Raw genomic sequence first — 16,294 nt, forward strand, 5'->3', positions numbered from 1 at the left:
GAGGGGGGAGCCGGACGCCTGGGTTGTCTGGAAGGAGTGAGGACTAGTGGTTAGAGCAGGAGGCGGGGGAGGGGACCCAGACGCCGGGGAAGGAGGGGGGGGGGGCTAGGAGGGGAGTGGGAGCTACAGAGCGGGGTTGGGGAGCCCGGACTCCTGGGTTCTCTGCGGGGAGGAGGGGCTCGTGGTTTTAGAGTGGGACCCCTCCCCAGACTGGGCTGTGATGGGGAGCGGGTGGTTGGCGGATGATCCCGGACGCCTGAGCCAGGAGCGTGGCGGGAGAGCAAGGGTTTGTCGTAGCCCCCACCTCAATGGGAGGGAGAACCCCCGGATTCCCCCTGCACATATCGCCCATTGCTCGGGCGGGGGAGGGGAGACTGAGGCTCTGTTCCCTTCCCCCACCGCCCGGCCGTAGCGCTTTGAATTGCCCGGGCTCCTCACCACCGCCAGCTCGGGGGGGAATGGACCAGCCCAGACCCTCCCCCCGCCCTGGGGGAATGGACCAGCCCATCCGACTAGCGTGGGAGGGGGTGGGGCCAGGATAAGACGCGCGCGCGCTGCCTCGTGCTGCAGATCCTGGGTGTTAGCTGCGTGCGCCTGCAACTTCTTGTGCAAAGGTGGGCGTGCGTGCAATTGCCTGGCGGGGGTTGCGTGCACGCGCGGGGCGCCCTCTCCCCCCTGAAGTGTACGGGGGGGGGGGGTTGGTTTCGCATTGCATTGGTTACACGCATGCGGGGGGGGGGGTCACGTCTGTGGGGGGGCTCTTGCACACGCTTGGGAACTTTTTATCAAATGCATCTCCCACGGCTGAGCCCTCTAAGCTCCCCCCCGCCCTAAGCTGCGGGGCTGCTTTGCCCTCTGTTTGCCCCCACGCGCCTTTGTGCGTGTCCGCTCAGCTCTGCGGGACTATTCCATTGTCCGTCTGTCTGTCCCTTTGTGCTGGGGGGGGCGGCGTGCATTGCCTTAAGAGGCTTCTTCCGCTTGTGCAAAGTAGCCTTTGAATGAGGACCCTCCTCCAACACTCATACAAATCCCTACAGTCCCCTTCTCCTTCTGGGACTCCCTGGGCATGGGCGGGGCGGGGCGGGGTGGGGTGGGGTGTCAGTCAGGGGTTTCCAGCCAGTCTGGTGTCTTGGCCACTAATACGGGTGCAATAGGGTTGCACACAGGGTAGTGGGGGGAATCCATCTGCTGTCTGCTCTAACCGGGATTATCTCAGCCTTACCACTTACTGGAGTGTTCTGGTCTGGCTTCTAGCCCCTCACACCCAAGCCCTGAGCCCCCTTTGTTGGGTGCAGAGGCTGGGCAGAACTCATTACAGCAGTGGGGGGTAGGGCCTCAGGAGGGTATGGGGGGTGATGAGGGCTTTCAGCTGTTGCCTTGCTGGGGGTAGAGACCAGGCAGAACTCATTGCAGCAGTGTGTGTGGTGGGGATCCAACCTGCACTGACCCTTGGCCCCTCCCCACACCCAGCCCTCCCAGGACATGGCCTCAGGAAAAGCCCGCATTGGGCAGCCGGCCCCTCACTTCCAGGGCACAGCTGTGGTAGATGGTGTCTTCAAGGAGATCTCCCTGGACGACTATAAAGGTGTGTTGAGCAGGGGGGGGATGAGCTGTGCATGGGGGACACAGCTCCACAATGCCCCCTGCTGGGGCTCCTGGGAGCCCCCCCATCCAGTCAGTGCTGTGCTATGGGGCCTCTGAGCCACTGGGGGGCATTGGGTGACCTGAGTTGCCAGGGCTCAGCTGGAGCTAGCACAATAAGAGGGAGGCTTAGATTCCCCCTCCTCCCCCCTATCCCTTGGCCTAGGTGAGGGGGAAGGGTCTGTAGATCCCACTGTTAAAGGGCTAGCATGCACCATGACCCCTGTCCCCACCCCTACTCCCCCAGGGAAGTACCTGGTGCTGTTCTTCTACCCTCTGGACTTCACCTTCGTCTGCCCCACGGAGCTTGTGGCCTTTTCAGACCGGGCTGGCGCCTTCCGGCAGCTGCAGTGCGAGCTCCTGGCTGTCTCTGTGGATTCCCATTTTTCCCACCTGGCCTGGTATGGGCTGGTGGGGGTTGGGGTGCTCCCCCCTTTCCAGGGGGACCTGATCTTGGCAGGAAGGGAGGACTGGGGTGACAGTGGGAGGCTTTGAGGGGGGGGGACCTCTTTCCAGGGGACCCCAATCTAGGCCAGACCTGGGAGGTTTCTGTGTCCTGGGAGGGTGGCTGGGGCAAGAACAGGGGGTTCAATGCCTGGGGGAGGGGGTGGGGGGCTGTCTCCTTCAAGGGGGTACAAATCAGGGGGGAGGGGACTGGGGGGGGTCTCTGATATGGAAGTTGTGGGGTTCCCTATCCTGTGGGAGGGAGGGCAACTAGGGTGGGAGTAGGCAGGCTCAGGACCTGTGTGAGGGGGTGCTCCCCCCTTCTAAGGAACCCCAATTTAGGCTAGAGCTGGGGGTCCAGGACCCCCCAAGGAAGCAAGCAGATGGGGTCAGTGCCCAGCAACTGTTGTAGGGGTGAACCTGCGGGTGTTATCAGGGCAGCCCAGCCCTTATCGGCCCTTGCTAGTGCAGGCAGGGCCCCCTTATCTGCCTGGAGCTGGGCTGGGGGCAAAGCCTAGTGCCCCCCTCCCAACCTGCCCCCTCCCCCAGGACACAGCTGTCACGAAGGGAAGGGGGCCTGGGGACCATGGCCATCCCGCTGCTGTCGGACTTGACCCGCACCATCGCCTGTGACTATGGTGTCCTCAAGGAGGATGAGGGTATCGCCTACAGGTAGTAACCTCTGACCCCTGGGGGACAGACTCAGCTGCACCCCCCCAGCACCAACTGACCCATCTTCAAGGGAGTGCAACCCCCACCCCCCTCCCTCCTTCCCTCCCAGGAGCCTTGCATGCATGCCAGCCCCTTGCACTGCCCCCCAGTGGTTGTACATGCATGAGCCCCTTTAAGCTTCTTGCGCATGTGCTAGCCCCTTGCATGTCCCCTCCAGCTGCTTTACATGCACGTGAGCCCAAATACACCCCCACCTTCGGCTGCCTCATGTGCGAGTCCCTTGCGCACACACATGAGCCCATGCACCCCCCCCCCCAGTCCCCAGTTGTTTTGTGCATGGCTGACACACCTCTCCCCCCCACAGCTACCTCACACACGTGAGTCCTTTGCTCACCACTTCCATGTCTGTTATGTACACATGAGCTACTCGCACACCAGTCAGCTCCTTATACTACCCTTTAGCCACCTTGCACATACATGCCCCTTACCCCATAGCCCCAGCTGCCTCGCACGCAGGTGAACTCGCATGTCCCTGTGAGCAAGGCAGGGGCACAACAGGTGCTTGGGGGATGGGGTCTTGGCTAGAGATGTTCCTGGCCCTCTCCCCCCCCCCCAGGGGCCTGTTCATCATCGATGCAGAGGGGCGGCTGCGGCAAGTGACCATCAATGACCTGCCAGTGGGGCGCTCAGTGGATGAGACCATGCGCCTGGTGCAGGCCTTCCAGCATGCTGACCAGCATGGTGAAGGTGAGCTTTCCCCCATGCACACCCCCCTTGAGGGTGGGGACAGGACACAGGGCTACTGGTTCTCATCCCTGCCCATCCCCCTGCCCCACACCAAGACCTGGGGAGAGGGTGAGGTCAGCTGAAGAGGAATATCTGGGGTTACGTTCCCAACTGCCTCAGTTTCCCTGCCTGGCCATGGGCCTAGCCCTTAGCATTCTTCCCCACAGTTCCTGTACCTCAGTTTCCTCACCACACCGAGCTCAGCTGTTACAGGAACATGGAGGGGAGGGGCAAGGAATGGAGCCCAGGGTGTGGCGGGGAACTGAGGCATAGGAAGATATGGAGGGTGCTTCAGTTTTAACAAGCAGCCATGGGCCCGGCCTTGCCCCCTATCATCTGCCCCCCCCTGCCTCCACACACACACTTCCCCTGGGCCATGGGCATAACCCTTACCTCTTCCCCACATTCTACTGGAAAGTTTGGACCCACAGCCCCATATGAAAACAGGCACAGAAGGAGTTGGGGGGGGTTCTCCATCTGGCTGTGAAACCAGCCCTTCCCCCCCCATCTCCCAGTTCTGTTAGAGCTGGGCCCACAGCCAGGTGGGGAAATGGAGGCACACCCCTATCTTCCTGTGCCTCAGTTTCCCTATCTAAGACCTCAGGGGAGCATTCAGGATTTGGGGGGGGGGGGGAAATCCTGGTTCCTTCCTGGGTCTTTTTAACACCCCCTGTCCCACAGTGTGCCCTGCAGACTGGCAGCCAGGTGGTGACACCATCAAGCCCACAGTGAGGGAGAGCAAGGAGTACTTTGCCAAGCAGCCCTGAGTCAGCTGGCCAAGGGGATGGGCCTGAACCTGGCCATGCCTCTTTCTCCCTGGGGGGGAGCTTCTTGAGGGGGCAGGGTTTGAAGCTACCCCCCCCCCCCCTGCACAGTTGGAAGCTAATGATGAGAATAAAGTGAGTGTTTCATGGCAAAACCTTTCTGGGCTGTGACTGTTTGGCTGGGGAGTCAGGGGGCACAGTTTGCATGTAGTGGAAAGGATGGGGTGTCCACTAGGTGGCACTGCGAGCTTGGTGTTGGTATCTGGTGGCTGGTTCTGGGGAGGGATGACCTCGTGGAACAAGGCTTAGCTGGGGGGGTTGCTATGGAGATATGACTATCCCCCCAGCTTGCTGCTGGTTGTGGGGGGAAGGGGGCTGGGAGCCCAGGGCTAAGCCAGCAGGGGTTGCTGTCTGTTTTGGGGGGGGGGGGCAGAGCCTCCAGTCTCCTCCCTTCCCCCCTCCTCCCCCAACACCATGGGGAGCCTACAGTTAACAGCTGGGGACAAGTGGGAGGGGGGTTGCTGGAGCCCTGTCAGGCCACAAGGGGGCGCTGCTGGCTTGGCTTCAGCAGCTGGTTCCGGGCCTCGGCAGGACTTAAAGAATAGGGGGGAGGGGGTTTCCAGCCTGCCAGGCTTATGTCTCTGGTGCAGTCACCCCCCTCCACATATACAGGCACCAAGCTGAGGGCGGGGACGGGGGCGGGTTGCGGGGCGAGAGTGAGGGAGGGGCAACTCATTTGGCTGGTTGCTGGCTCTGGAGGCAGTTGTCAGAGGGGGCGGGTCACCTCCAGCTAGTATTGGGGGATGGGGGGTTGGTATGCCCAGCTGCTGAGTGGGTCTGGCTCCTAGCTTCTTCCCAGGATCGAGGCCCTGCCCCTTCGGCCTCAGTTTCCTCCTGGAGCAGCTGTGCTGCCTTGCTGTGTGGGGAGGGGGCTATTAACTCTCTAAGGTCAAGCTGTCTGCTCCCATCAGGCCACAGACTAAAAGCCTGCCAGGGTGGCTGGGATGGGGCAAGGCCTCCACAACTGCCCCTACCCACGACTCTATCCTCCTCACTCAGTCCTCCCCTGGCCTGCTGGGGAGGCTTCGTAGAACCCCCAGGAGCCCTCCTCCGCCCCTCAAACCCAGGCAGCGTCAGGGGCCCCGGAGCTGCCCCCCCCTCCCCCAAGAGGGATTGGGGCAAAGGGTTAACAGGGGGGACCCCCACTTCCTAGGGGATGGGGAGCAGGGAACTTCCCGGAAGCGGGCCTGACCCCGGGAAACTCCCCCCGGGCTGGAAATTGACGCGATCCCCGGGCCCCGCGCCCCCTGCCCGGCAGCGTGGGCGGGGGTTCCCGGCAGCCGGGTGCCCTGACGTCACACGCCCGGGCGTGACCATATATGGGCCTCTTCCTCTGCGTCACCGGGGAAAGCCCCCCCTCCTTACAGCCCTTCTAGCTCGCGATGGGCTCAAGCTGGGTGGAGGAGCGCGGTGGATACGGCCGGGGAAGAGACCCCGCATCTGGACTGGGGAAGGAACCCCCTCCCCGCAGAAGGAGAAACTAAGACACGGGGCCCAGGCCTGACTGAGGCAGAGACACAACCCGGTAGCTCCCTCTCCATATCCAGAACCCCCTAGCACCCCCTCCCCTCATCAAGCGACCCCCCCATCCCTATAATCCAGCTCCCGCCCCCCCAAATCAGAGACCCCCAGAGCCAAAACACGTCCTTTTATATCAAGAAATGTTTCTTTTTACTTAAATAAAAGTGTCCATTAAAAAACAAGAAACAAACAACAACAAAGCAGTAAAACAAGCCCCAAGGGGCTCGTTATTATTAATAATAATTATCATTACTTTTTTTTCCCCATTCCCTCCTTTTAAAACAAACATAAAAGGGGGAAAAACATGGTGAAGACTCTGCCCAGTCAAACAGTCAAACAGACACACACACACACACACACACACCAATCCAGAGGTAAAAAGAAGGGGGTGGGGGGGATAAAACAACATTCCTAGCCAGTCTCTTTGCTCCCCACATTGCTGAGGGGGGTCAGTCCAGGTGGAGAGGAGGTTATCTAGGGTGGGCTGTCTGTCCGTTCCGGGTTTCAGCCTTCGTGGTCCAGCCCCCTCCCCCCCCTTCAAGGAAAAAACAAAACAAAAAAAGAAAAAAACATCGAGGCCTAACATATTGCACCGTCCAGCCATGCAAAGAGGCCCGCTGGCTCCTGCCACCTACCGCCGCCCGGGGGCCAGTGCCTGCCGCGTTCTCCCGCGGGAAAAGTCCCCCCCACCCCCCCGCGCTAACTTTATCCGGCGATAAAGTCCCGGCTGGGAGAAAGGGGGTTGGTGGGGGTGGAAAGCTTGGTTTCAACCAGCTCCGGATTCGTGGTGAGGTGGGCAAGGGGGGCCTGCCCCCTTCCCTAGCCCCCCCGGGTTAGAAGGCCTGCATCTTGACAGCCAGGAGGAGCTGGCAACCGCTGTTCACGTGCGTGAGGACCTTCTGCTTGAGCTGGGCCACCTGGTCGCGGAGCAGGCCGGCCGTGCTGGACAGCCCCGCGTTCTCCGCCTTCAGGCTCTTCACCTTCTCCTCCAGCCGGGCGATGCGCTCCAGCTTCCTCTTGCGGCACTTGGTGGCGGCCAGGCGGTTCCGCAGCCGCTTGCGCTCCACCTTGATGCGCTCCTGGTCCTCCATGTCGATGGGCGACAGTGGCGGGCTGCCGGGCGCCGGGGCCGGTGGCTCGGGGACCGTCTGCGGCTCCTCCTTGAAGCCCTGCGGGCGGGGGTAGCCTGGGGGCAGGTAGCTGAGGTTGGCGCTGGGGTAGGCGGTAGCGGCAGCGGGCGGCGGGTAGCTCGTTAGCGTCGTGTAGACAGGCGCCGGCTCCGGATGCAGGGCCGGGGCATAGGCGCTGCTGGCCGGGGCAGCTCCGAGTGACACGTTGGGCGGCGGCAGGTGGTTCAGCTTGTGCAGATCGTCCAGGGCCTTCACGAAGCCGTCGGCGAAGCCTTCCTGCTCCTCCGTGGGGCCCCGCGGGTAGAAGAACTGACCGGGCGGCGTGGGGGTGGTGGTAACCACGCCGTTGCTGTTCTGGATGATGAGGCGCTCCAGCTCGGGAGAGGCCAGCTTCAGAGAGGCGCTGCCGGCTTCGCCTAGCCCCGCCGGGGCGTAAAAGGCCCCGCCGCCCTCTTCCGCCCCGGCCCGGAGCTGCAGCTGCGCCTTGAGGGCCCGGTACGGCTTGTAGTCAGCGTGGGAGCCCAGCTCGGCCCGGCCATAGCCCGTCAGGAAGGAGTCGTCGTGGTAGAAGGGCTGCTCCATCTTCGTGCACATCCACCCGGGGCACGCGGAGCCCGGGGGCGAGGCCGAGCCGGATCCGGTACGAAAGGCCCGGAGGAAGGAGAGCGGGGGGGTTGGAGATCTCACGCCTCGGAGGTTGCAGGCAGTCACCACCTCCTCTCCCCGGTAGCAGCCGGGTCTCGCGGGGGAGCGGCGCAAGGATGCGGGCGCAGGAAGGGTCCTGGGCACTGCGCACCAGCCACCGTGTGTCCACCCCGGCACCACTCGAGTCAGTGTCATGCGCTGCAACCGCTGCCGGGGCTTGATATACTCCCCCCGCGCGCCGGGCCGGCGGAAACGCGCCTCGATTGGCTGGCTCGAGCGAGGCCACGCCCCCGCCGCCTCTTCCACTGAGCGTCCCACCCCTCCCGAGTGGGTGGGGCGCGTGGGAAAAGAGGGGGGAGGTCCACGCGGGGGGGCGGGTAGTTGTCTGCTACCGACGTTCCCACACGGGTCGCAGCGGACCCACGTAGGGACACGGGGTTCAAGGACACGGCCGCGGCGGGGGTCATGCGGAAGAGCAGGGTAGGGGGCACCCCTCCCCCCCCCACATGAAACCCAGGAGTCCTGCCTGGCAGCACCCCCGGAGAACCCAGGCATCCAACACACCCCCTCACACTCACATCTGGGACACACACACATTTACACAACATACCCCTCTGCATCTGGCATACACACGTGTGCACACACACACAGGCATCTAGGACACATACACACACATACAGAGGCAACTAGGGGACACACACCCATAGAACCAAGGTGTCCAACACACACACACATGCACCCAGGCATGCACACACAGGTATAACCCTGGCGTCCAGGACACACACATGCATGCACATGCACACTGACATTACACAGATGGAGATACAGACACACACATGGAGTCTCGTACACAGACACACAGTCCACATGGTTGCAGACACACACACCGCCAGACACAGACCCCAGGGTGGCAGAGACGCACACACATACACACACATCACTAAGACAGGCAAAGACATGTGGAGCCAAGGGACACATATGCACACGTATACCTGGAGACACACACACAGGGAATACTGGGGAGATCACATGAATACAGAGACATGAAGAAACTCTCATGGGCACACATGAAGCCACATGGACACAGCCACATACACACTCTGAGATGCAGATCATACAGTCACACAGACCAACATGAAGAAAAACCTGTTACACATACAGCTCACACAGATGGGGAAAGAGACACCTGCCAAACCAGGGCATAGGTTCACCTGCCCCTTGGAGTTGCCCTCCCAGAACCAAGACACACATGGGCAGCTAGCAGGGCACAGACACACATGCCCATGCAAACACACCAAGAGAGACCACATATGTGGCAAGGCAGGAACACATGCGCGTGAAGGCCTGTGGGACCCCGCTGAGAGCCTCCATAGGCCCCAGGTCCCCTGCACCCACAGCCCAGTTGACACCTGAAGGGTCCTGCCCCAGCTGCCCCCCCAAAGTGAGAGGGGAGTGATTGGAGCCTGGTGCAGTTGGAGAAGTGGGGCTGGGGGTATGGATGCCTGGGTTCTCCCCAGCTCTGGGAGGGGACTGGGCCTGATGGGGTTGGAGCAGGGGGTCCTGGGAGCCAGGATGCCTAGGTTCTCTTCCTGGCCCTGCCCTGAGTCATGGCCTGGAGCTGAATGAGTCACTTCCCAGTCTGGTGCCTCGACTTCCCTGTCTGCCCTGGGGCTCTGAGAACAGCTGGGAGGCAACAGGGGGCACATCCCACCCCTGATGTCTCCTCCCTGGTCTCCCCCCTGACTGGCACTGGATGCAGCTGCCTCTGGGGTGGAGCATGGCAGGCTCTGTGGAGCTGCCCTGGGCCAGGACACCTGGCTTGTAGGACAGGAAGTGAAGCAGAATGAGAGTGAGCCTGGAGGGAAGCGCCAGGAAAGGGGAATCCTGATCAACAGGGAGGGGAAGCCCCCACCCTCCCCCAGGGATCTTGGACTTGGGTTCAAGGCTGTGGGGATCTAGTCCAAGCTGGTCTGAATAGGGGATCCACTGGGAGAATCCACTCTGCCCATGGATCTACACTGGAATCCCCTTGCCAGGGATGTCATCCAGGTGGGGATTTGATCCAGAGACCACCCCCAGCAGCAGGAATCCACCCAGCACATCTATGGGATCCACCAAGCAGAGTCCTGCTCCAACCCAGGGGAGGGGGGATCCACTTTCCCAGTGATTCTACTCCCATGTGAGATCTGCATGGGGAGTTCGGGGGGGATCCACCTGGAAGCTCCTCTGCTCCCTTGTGCCCTCTCTTGCACCCCCCAGACACGCACCTGCCCTGGTGCACGCAGGCTCTGGGCGTGGCTGCCCTGTGCAAGGCCGTGGAAAGCGCTGCCACTCCCCCCACACCCGGGCATGTCGGCGCCAGCCACCACCACCGCCACGCCCGGACACGTCTGCAGGGCCAGACGGACATGATCCCCAGGCAGGGCCGTATGCAAGTGCACCGAGGACACACAGCCATGCAGGCACAGAGGCATCCCTGGACATATGATGACATGCACAGGGGGTGCAGGCTGGGAGGGGTTGGAGAGGGCTGGGGGCTTGCCCCCCAAGACAGTGCTCATCTCCCTCCCATGCTAATGAGGATGATAAGGCCACATCTGGCCTGGGCCCTCAAGGAGCATTGTGGGGGGGGGGGAGGTGTCACAGATGGGGATTTCCCAGGGAAAGAGCAGTTGGTAGAGGCTGTAGGCCCAAGCCTGCTGTGGGGGGCTGCGGGTCAGAATTAAAGTGCACTGGATGGGCTCAGGGTGGCAGGGAACTTCAGGTTGGGAGTAAAGGGCTGGGGGGTGGGCTGCGGGTCAGGAGTGAGGGGCACCAGCAGGGCTGGGTGGGGAGGCAGGGAGCCGTGGCTTGGAAGTGAGGGTCACCTGCCCCTCCCAGCCCTGCAGATACCCCTTGCTCCTGATCCACAGTCCCCTGCCCTTCCCCATTCCCGGGACCTGAATTTTAGGGGCTTTTGGACCATGAGTTTTTCCTCTCTCCACACTTCTCCTTCCCTATAAATATCCTGTGACTCAGCCCGGGAGCGGGAGTGCGGGCCTGGCAAGGGGCGGGTCAAGGCCCAGTTACCTCTCTAGGGGAAGGTGGGGTGGGAGCTGGTAGGAGCAAAGGGAAAACTGAGGCAGAGAGCAAGGTCCAGAGCTGCCTCTCTTCCCCCCACCCGCGAAGGGCAGTGAGGGGCTGGGCTGGGGCTGGAAACCCAGGTGTCCTGTTCACCCTCCCCAACCCAGGGCCCTGCTCTCCCCACTGAGCTCCCCTCCCCCACCCTGGGGTGAGGCAGAGGCCGAGCAACTCTCTGCATGCCAGGGCCGCCCTGAAACGGGGGCGGGGGAGGGGCAGTAGGAGCCCGGACGCCTGGGTTCTTTCTCCTCCTGTCTGGAGGGGGGTTCACAGTGGAGGGGGTGGGGCTGGGAGCCCGGACGCCTGGGTGCCTGACCGAGTCCCGGTGCCCCGCACCCCCGACCCGGCCGGCCCCTATCCCCAAGTCTCCGGCGCCTCCGGCCCGGCGGGTTCGGGCTCATTCCTGGGGCGCCGCTCACGTCCGGGGGGGGGCGGGGCGGGGCGGGCTGAACCCGGTGCCCCGGGAGGGGCCGCGGCTGAGTCACCCGGGGGGGGGGCGGGGACCGGGGCTCCACCCCCTCCCCCCTCGTGTCCCGGGCGCGAGGAAGTGGCTCGAGCCGTTGGTGTTTCTGAGGCGCATCCGGCTGTTGGGGGGAGAGGGGGGGACACACGACACGCGGGCTGGGGCTGCAGGTCGGGAGTGAGGGCCCGGAGATGGGGGTTTGGTGTAGTTTGTACGTGTGTTACATGTTTGTGCCTCCTACAGGCATGTGCAGCATGTGCATTGCACATATGGCGCTGGTGTGTGTAATCACGTCCAGTACATGCGTTTCATGCCTGCTAAAGGCATGTGTGTTGCAGGCATTGCACATGTGCCCAGTGCATGTATTGCCTGCCCATGTCTAGTACTTGTATGACACACGTATTGCACTTAGGTGCAATGTGTGTATTGAATGGGTGTCCAGGACATACATCTCATGCATGACGCAGGCATGTGTATTGCATGTATTGCCCACCCATGTCTAGTACATCTATTACACACACGTCTGGGACATGTATTGCAGGCATGTCCCATAGGTATATTTAATGTCTGTGCAGTGCATGTATTACACACACATCCGGGGCATGTATCCCATGCATGCCACACACATGCAGACTACACCAGCCATTTCCCTGGCCTTGCATGTGTGTGGCATGTCACTGGTATATGCAGAGCTCCTTTCATGTAAGACCTGCCTGAGGATTTCTGGGGCCCTTGCCCTGCCCCGGAAGCCTCTGCCTCCTTGCCCCGCCAGGCTGAGTCATAGGCCCTGGAGGTCCCCCCCCCCCCGCCCGCCCGCCCGCCCGCCCGCCCGCCCATGCCATGTCTCCTGCTGAACCTAGCTGGGTCTGCATTGAGGCTGGGACCTCTGGCATAGCAGTGCATTATGGGACTATCCACTGCAGGATAGGGGTGCATGGGGGGCATGAATCCTCGCCCTCCCCACCGAGTCAGGCATAATGGGTCTAGAACCTAGGCATCTGCACTCCCAGCATGCCCCCACCATACCAAGCTCACCACCAGCACTAGGTTCCACTCTTGCCCCAGAGAAGGGAACCCAGGTGTTCTGGAAAGGGGCCTGAGGAACTCTCTTCCCAGCTCCAGCCCCTGGATCCGCAAGACTCCCTGGGCAGTGCTGGGATGTGGCTGGCTCTGTGGTGGGTGTTGGGGCTGGGTAGAACAGAGACCTTCGTCCAGGGCTAGAGTGCTGCTGGCTCTGGGGTAGGGTGTCAGGGGCTGGGTATAACAGGGGCCCCTCTGTCACTGGTGGTACAGGGCTCCTTGACTAGTACTAGGATGTGGCTGGCTCTGAGTGAGAACATCAAGGCTAGGTATAACAGGGACCCCTTGCTGGGGCTGGAAGGTGGCTGGCTCAGGGGTGGGACATTGGGGCTGGGTATAACAGACCCCTCACCCAGGGCCAGGATGCAGCTGGCTCTGGGGTGGATATTGAGGGTTGGGTATAACAAGGTTGTTGCTGGAGGGGGAAGTGGAGGGTGTCAGGGGTTGGGTATAACAGGGCCCCTGGCCCAGCCTGGGGTGTGGCTGGGTCTCGGGTGGGACATCAGTGCTGGGTGTAACAGGCCCTTCACCCAGGGCTAGGGTGCGGCTGGCTCTGGGGTGGGGCGCGGCCACCCCGCCGGGGCCGGGAAGCGCAGGCGGCTCCCGATGGAATTTCCCAGGCTCCGACCTGGCGGGACGCCTGGGTTCACGCCCTGGCGGTGACTACAGGGCCGTGGTGACCACAGAGGACTGGGGAGAGTGGGGGGCAAGCTGCGGTGACCCCCATCCTGCACCCCCTAGAGCTGGAGAAGGCAATGGGGGAGTCTCCCTGCCTCCCCCCCACCGCCGGCCTGGGCACGGCTTTAAGCCCGCGTAGGCTACGCCCGCCTGCGTCAGCTCCGCGCCTCTTCCCAGCATGGGGGGGCGGGACCAGGCCCCAGCGCCGCATCCTGCCACTCCGACCGCAGCGGGAAGCGAATCTGGTGGGGGCTGGTAGCACCCTGCCCCCCTTTTCCCCCGGGCCTGGGGTGCACTGGGCAGGGCTGGGAGCTCTACACTTGGGTTCGGGGCGGGGATCGGGAGCCCGGACGCCTGGGTTCTTGGGGAAAGGGGGTGCTGAAAGCCTGGACACCTGGGTTCTCTCCTACACGGGGGCATGGGGAGGTCCGTAGTCTGGAGTCGGCGCAGGTCCCGGGCTGAGCCCCCGCGAACTCGTCTCCCCTGTGGACCCAAAACTTGGTGGGTGAGCAGGAAATATGCCACGTGGGCAGCGCAGGAAGCCGCCGCTGTCAAGGTGACGGGGGGGGGGAGAGGCACAGCGACCACCCTGCCCTCGGACGCCGGGGTCCACGCACGGCCCCGGCAGCCGGAAGCGGCCGGGCCGGGTCGGGCGGGGCTCCTCGCCCCCCCGCAGGCGCCCGCGGGCACGCAAGGGTTAAGCAACGGGAGTCACTAGGTTCGGCATCGACGTCAGGGCAGGGAGCTCAGCCAATCAGGGACCGCGGGGAAGGGGTTGCTTCCCCCACCCGCCTTGGGCGCCCACGTACTCCCTCCCCTTCACTACGCGACAACCCACGTGACACCCCCCCCCGGGGCTCCAGCGCGCAAGTACGTGCTCACGTAGACACATGCACGCCGGCGTCTGGCCCCCTCACCCCAGTGCCACACGCAAAGGCACGCATGTGCCGGCTACGCACGCACGCAACATGCGGGCGCCCCGCGCGGACCGTCGCCGTAGGGAGGATGCAGCCGTAGGCACGGAACCCACGGGACCCAGGCGTCCGGAACACCCCCCCCCCCCCCAGGCACTCGGGATGCACGCGCACGGCACGTACACGCACGCACGGAACCCAGGTGTCCAGCACACACACAGTCCAGGCGTCCGGCTCATACACACACGAAACCCAGGCACCCGGGACAAGGACACACACCACACAACTCAGGCATCTGGGACACGCATACAACCCAGGTGTCTGAGACGCATGCACGTACAAATATACACACACCATAACCCCGCAACATAGGCCTAAACACCACAGTCCGTGCATGAGCCCATAACAGCTAGGTGTGCTATAGCTTGGCCGAATAGGCTTAGAACCCAGGCATCTGGTCCACAATCACATCTAGAGAACCAGGTGCTTCCCACACACACACTATACGCGTCCCAACACGCAATAGTTCATGCAGTCCACGCATGTACCCCATAAAACAGTGCTACACAAAGCTATGTGCTACACACATAAAACATGCTACACAAAGCATACACACTAATGCGCACACCATAGGCTAAGAGCGGAACACAGGCTGCAATGTGCACACATAGCAGCACAGTCCACATCTCCACAATATAAGCCCCCCACCCATAGCATGCACACAGCAGACGCTGTGTCAGTGTGCTCAAGCACCCTGACGTCTGCCACACAGACATGTGTTCAGTGTCATGTGAACAGCATGAAATGGACATGCTACAAGAAGCAGATGCTCTAACACAGCGCAGGACATGGGATCCATGTTGTGATGTATATGTGGCTCTAAAAGCACACACTGTGACAGTACATTCATATGCACATGTACACAACTGTGTACACACATGGGGTGAGTGTATGTGGACTAACAAGGACAACACACATCTATGCAACCTAACACCCAAATGATATGCATGGACATAACGTACGCATGCACACACGCACAGGGTCAGCATGAACACACATGCACACACACAGTGACTGTGTACAATCCCCCTCCAGTCAGCATACACCCAATAGCAAGGATGATGTACATCTATGCAACCTAACACCCCCACTGATGTGCGTGCACATGCACACACACATTCAGGAAGCAAACATGGGTCTGGCTCCCATGGCCCCCCCCCCGGCCCCCCCCTCCCAGCACCACACTTCAAAGGCCTGGCACAGGCTCAGCTGCAGCTGGCGGGGGGGGGGGGGGGGGGCGGGGAGGGGGGCTGGGCGATGTGGCTGGCTCTGGGGGGGAGCAGTTGGGCTGGGGAAGGTTGAGGTGGGTGAGTCACAGCCCAGACTTCCCAGCAGCCAGGGCGTTGTGCCCAGCCGGCCTTCCTGGAAGCCTCCTCCTGCCGGCTGGGGTCAGTGCTGTGCGGGGGGGACCCCTGGGAACACAGCTGTGCTGAGTGGGGGAGGGGGGGCTCACTGCCTGGGCCTGGGGGTTCCCCAAGTGCTGTCCCTCTCTCTGGGTTCCTGGGTTCTGTGTGTGTGTGCGTGCACATGTCATGTCTGGGCTGTGTGTCCCAGATACCGTTCCATGTGCATGTCCTGTGTGTGTGTCCCTGGCACCTGGGCTCTGTGTATGTGCATGTCCCAGATGCCTGGGTTCTGCGTGTATGTCTGTGTGAACTTGGTGCCAAATTGCAGCTGCCTCTGGGGAGCATCTCTGTCTGCCCAGCCCCAGACACACCCCATGGTCTGTCTTTCCTTCCAGCTGATCTCTGTCCCTGCATCTCCAACCTCCCCCATCCGTCCAAATCTCTCTCCAGTCATGGGCTGAGATGCAGCTGCTCCATGTTCCCCCCTCATCCCACAGGCCCCAGCTGCCTCCCCCACCTCTGTGTGCCCCTGTCTTTCTGTCTGTCTGTGCACACAGCCTTCTTCCCCCAGCCTCTGCATCTGTCCTTCCCAGCCTCAAGATGCAGCCACCTCTGGAGTGCACCCCCCAGGCTAGCTCCATTCACCCCCTCTGCTCCCCACACATGAACCTCCTCCTATTCCCTCCCCACTGCCATCTGTCCATCTGCCTCCTCTCCCCTCCAGCATGGAGATGCAACCAGCTCTGGAAAGGGGTGCTGTAATGCCAGACAACAACAGGTGCCCTGTGCGCTTGGGACAGGAAATACAGGAGCTGTTGCCAACTCAGGGTGGGGGAAGGGCCCAGATGCCTCGGTTCACACCCAGGGCTGGAGGGGAGGAGGGGCATAGGAAGGGTGCTTCTTGCTAGTGCCCCCTCCTGCCCCCATCTCTCATCCAAGCCTTGACCAGGCCTATCCCTACTTAGCATGG

General features: G+C 62.1%; 2 protein-coding genes across 2 annotated transcripts; one reads left to right on the forward strand and one right to left on the reverse strand.

Moving 5' to 3' along the window:
* The first annotated feature begins 506 nt into the window (after positions 1–506).
* On the forward strand, positions 507–4,462 carry PRDX2 (peroxiredoxin 2). Its single transcript, XM_059732279.1, has 6 exons — positions 507–614; positions 1,471–1,585; positions 1,889–2,042; positions 2,635–2,757; positions 3,374–3,504; positions 4,225–4,462. Exons 2-6 carry the CDS (start codon positions 1,483–1,485, stop codon positions 4,308–4,310), a joined length of 597 nt encoding a protein of 198 aa, XP_059588262.1. The 5' UTR covers positions 507–614; positions 1,471–1,482; the 3' UTR covers positions 4,311–4,462.
* A 1,552-nt stretch (positions 4,463–6,014) lies between these two features.
* JUNB (JunB proto-oncogene, AP-1 transcription factor subunit) lies at positions 6,015–7,871 on the reverse strand. Its single transcript, XM_019484413.2, has one exon. The coding sequence runs from the start codon at positions 7,856–7,858 to the stop codon at positions 6,722–6,724; it is 1,137 nt and encodes a 378-aa protein (XP_019339958.2). The 5' UTR covers positions 7,859–7,871; the 3' UTR covers positions 6,015–6,721.
* Between the last annotated feature and the right edge of the window lie 8,423 nt (positions 7,872–16,294).

Source organism: Alligator mississippiensis, chromosome 8, assembly GCF_030867095.1.
Source record: "Alligator mississippiensis isolate rAllMis1 chromosome 8, rAllMis1, whole genome shotgun sequence".
Classification (NCBI taxonomy): Eukaryota; Metazoa; Chordata; order Crocodylia; family Alligatoridae; genus Alligator; species Alligator mississippiensis.

Bases quoted from the DNA above. Each gene is read 5' to 3' on its own strand.
- PRDX2 (XM_059732279.1), top strand. From the start codon at position 1,483: ATGGCCTCAGGAAAAGCCCGCATTGGGCAGCCGGCCCCTCACTTCCAG. The intron at 2,043-2,634 runs GTATGGGCTGGT...CCCCTCCCCCAG, and splicing joins CATTTTTCCCACCTGGCCTG to GACACAGCTGTCACGAAGGG. The intron at 3,505-4,224 runs GTGAGCTTTCCC...CCTGTCCCACAG, and splicing joins TGCTGACCAGCATGGTGAAG to TGTGCCCTGCAGACTGGCAG.
- JUNB (XM_019484413.2), bottom strand. From the start codon at position 7,858: ATGACACTGACTCGAGTGGTGCCGGGGTGGACACACGGTGGCTGGTGC.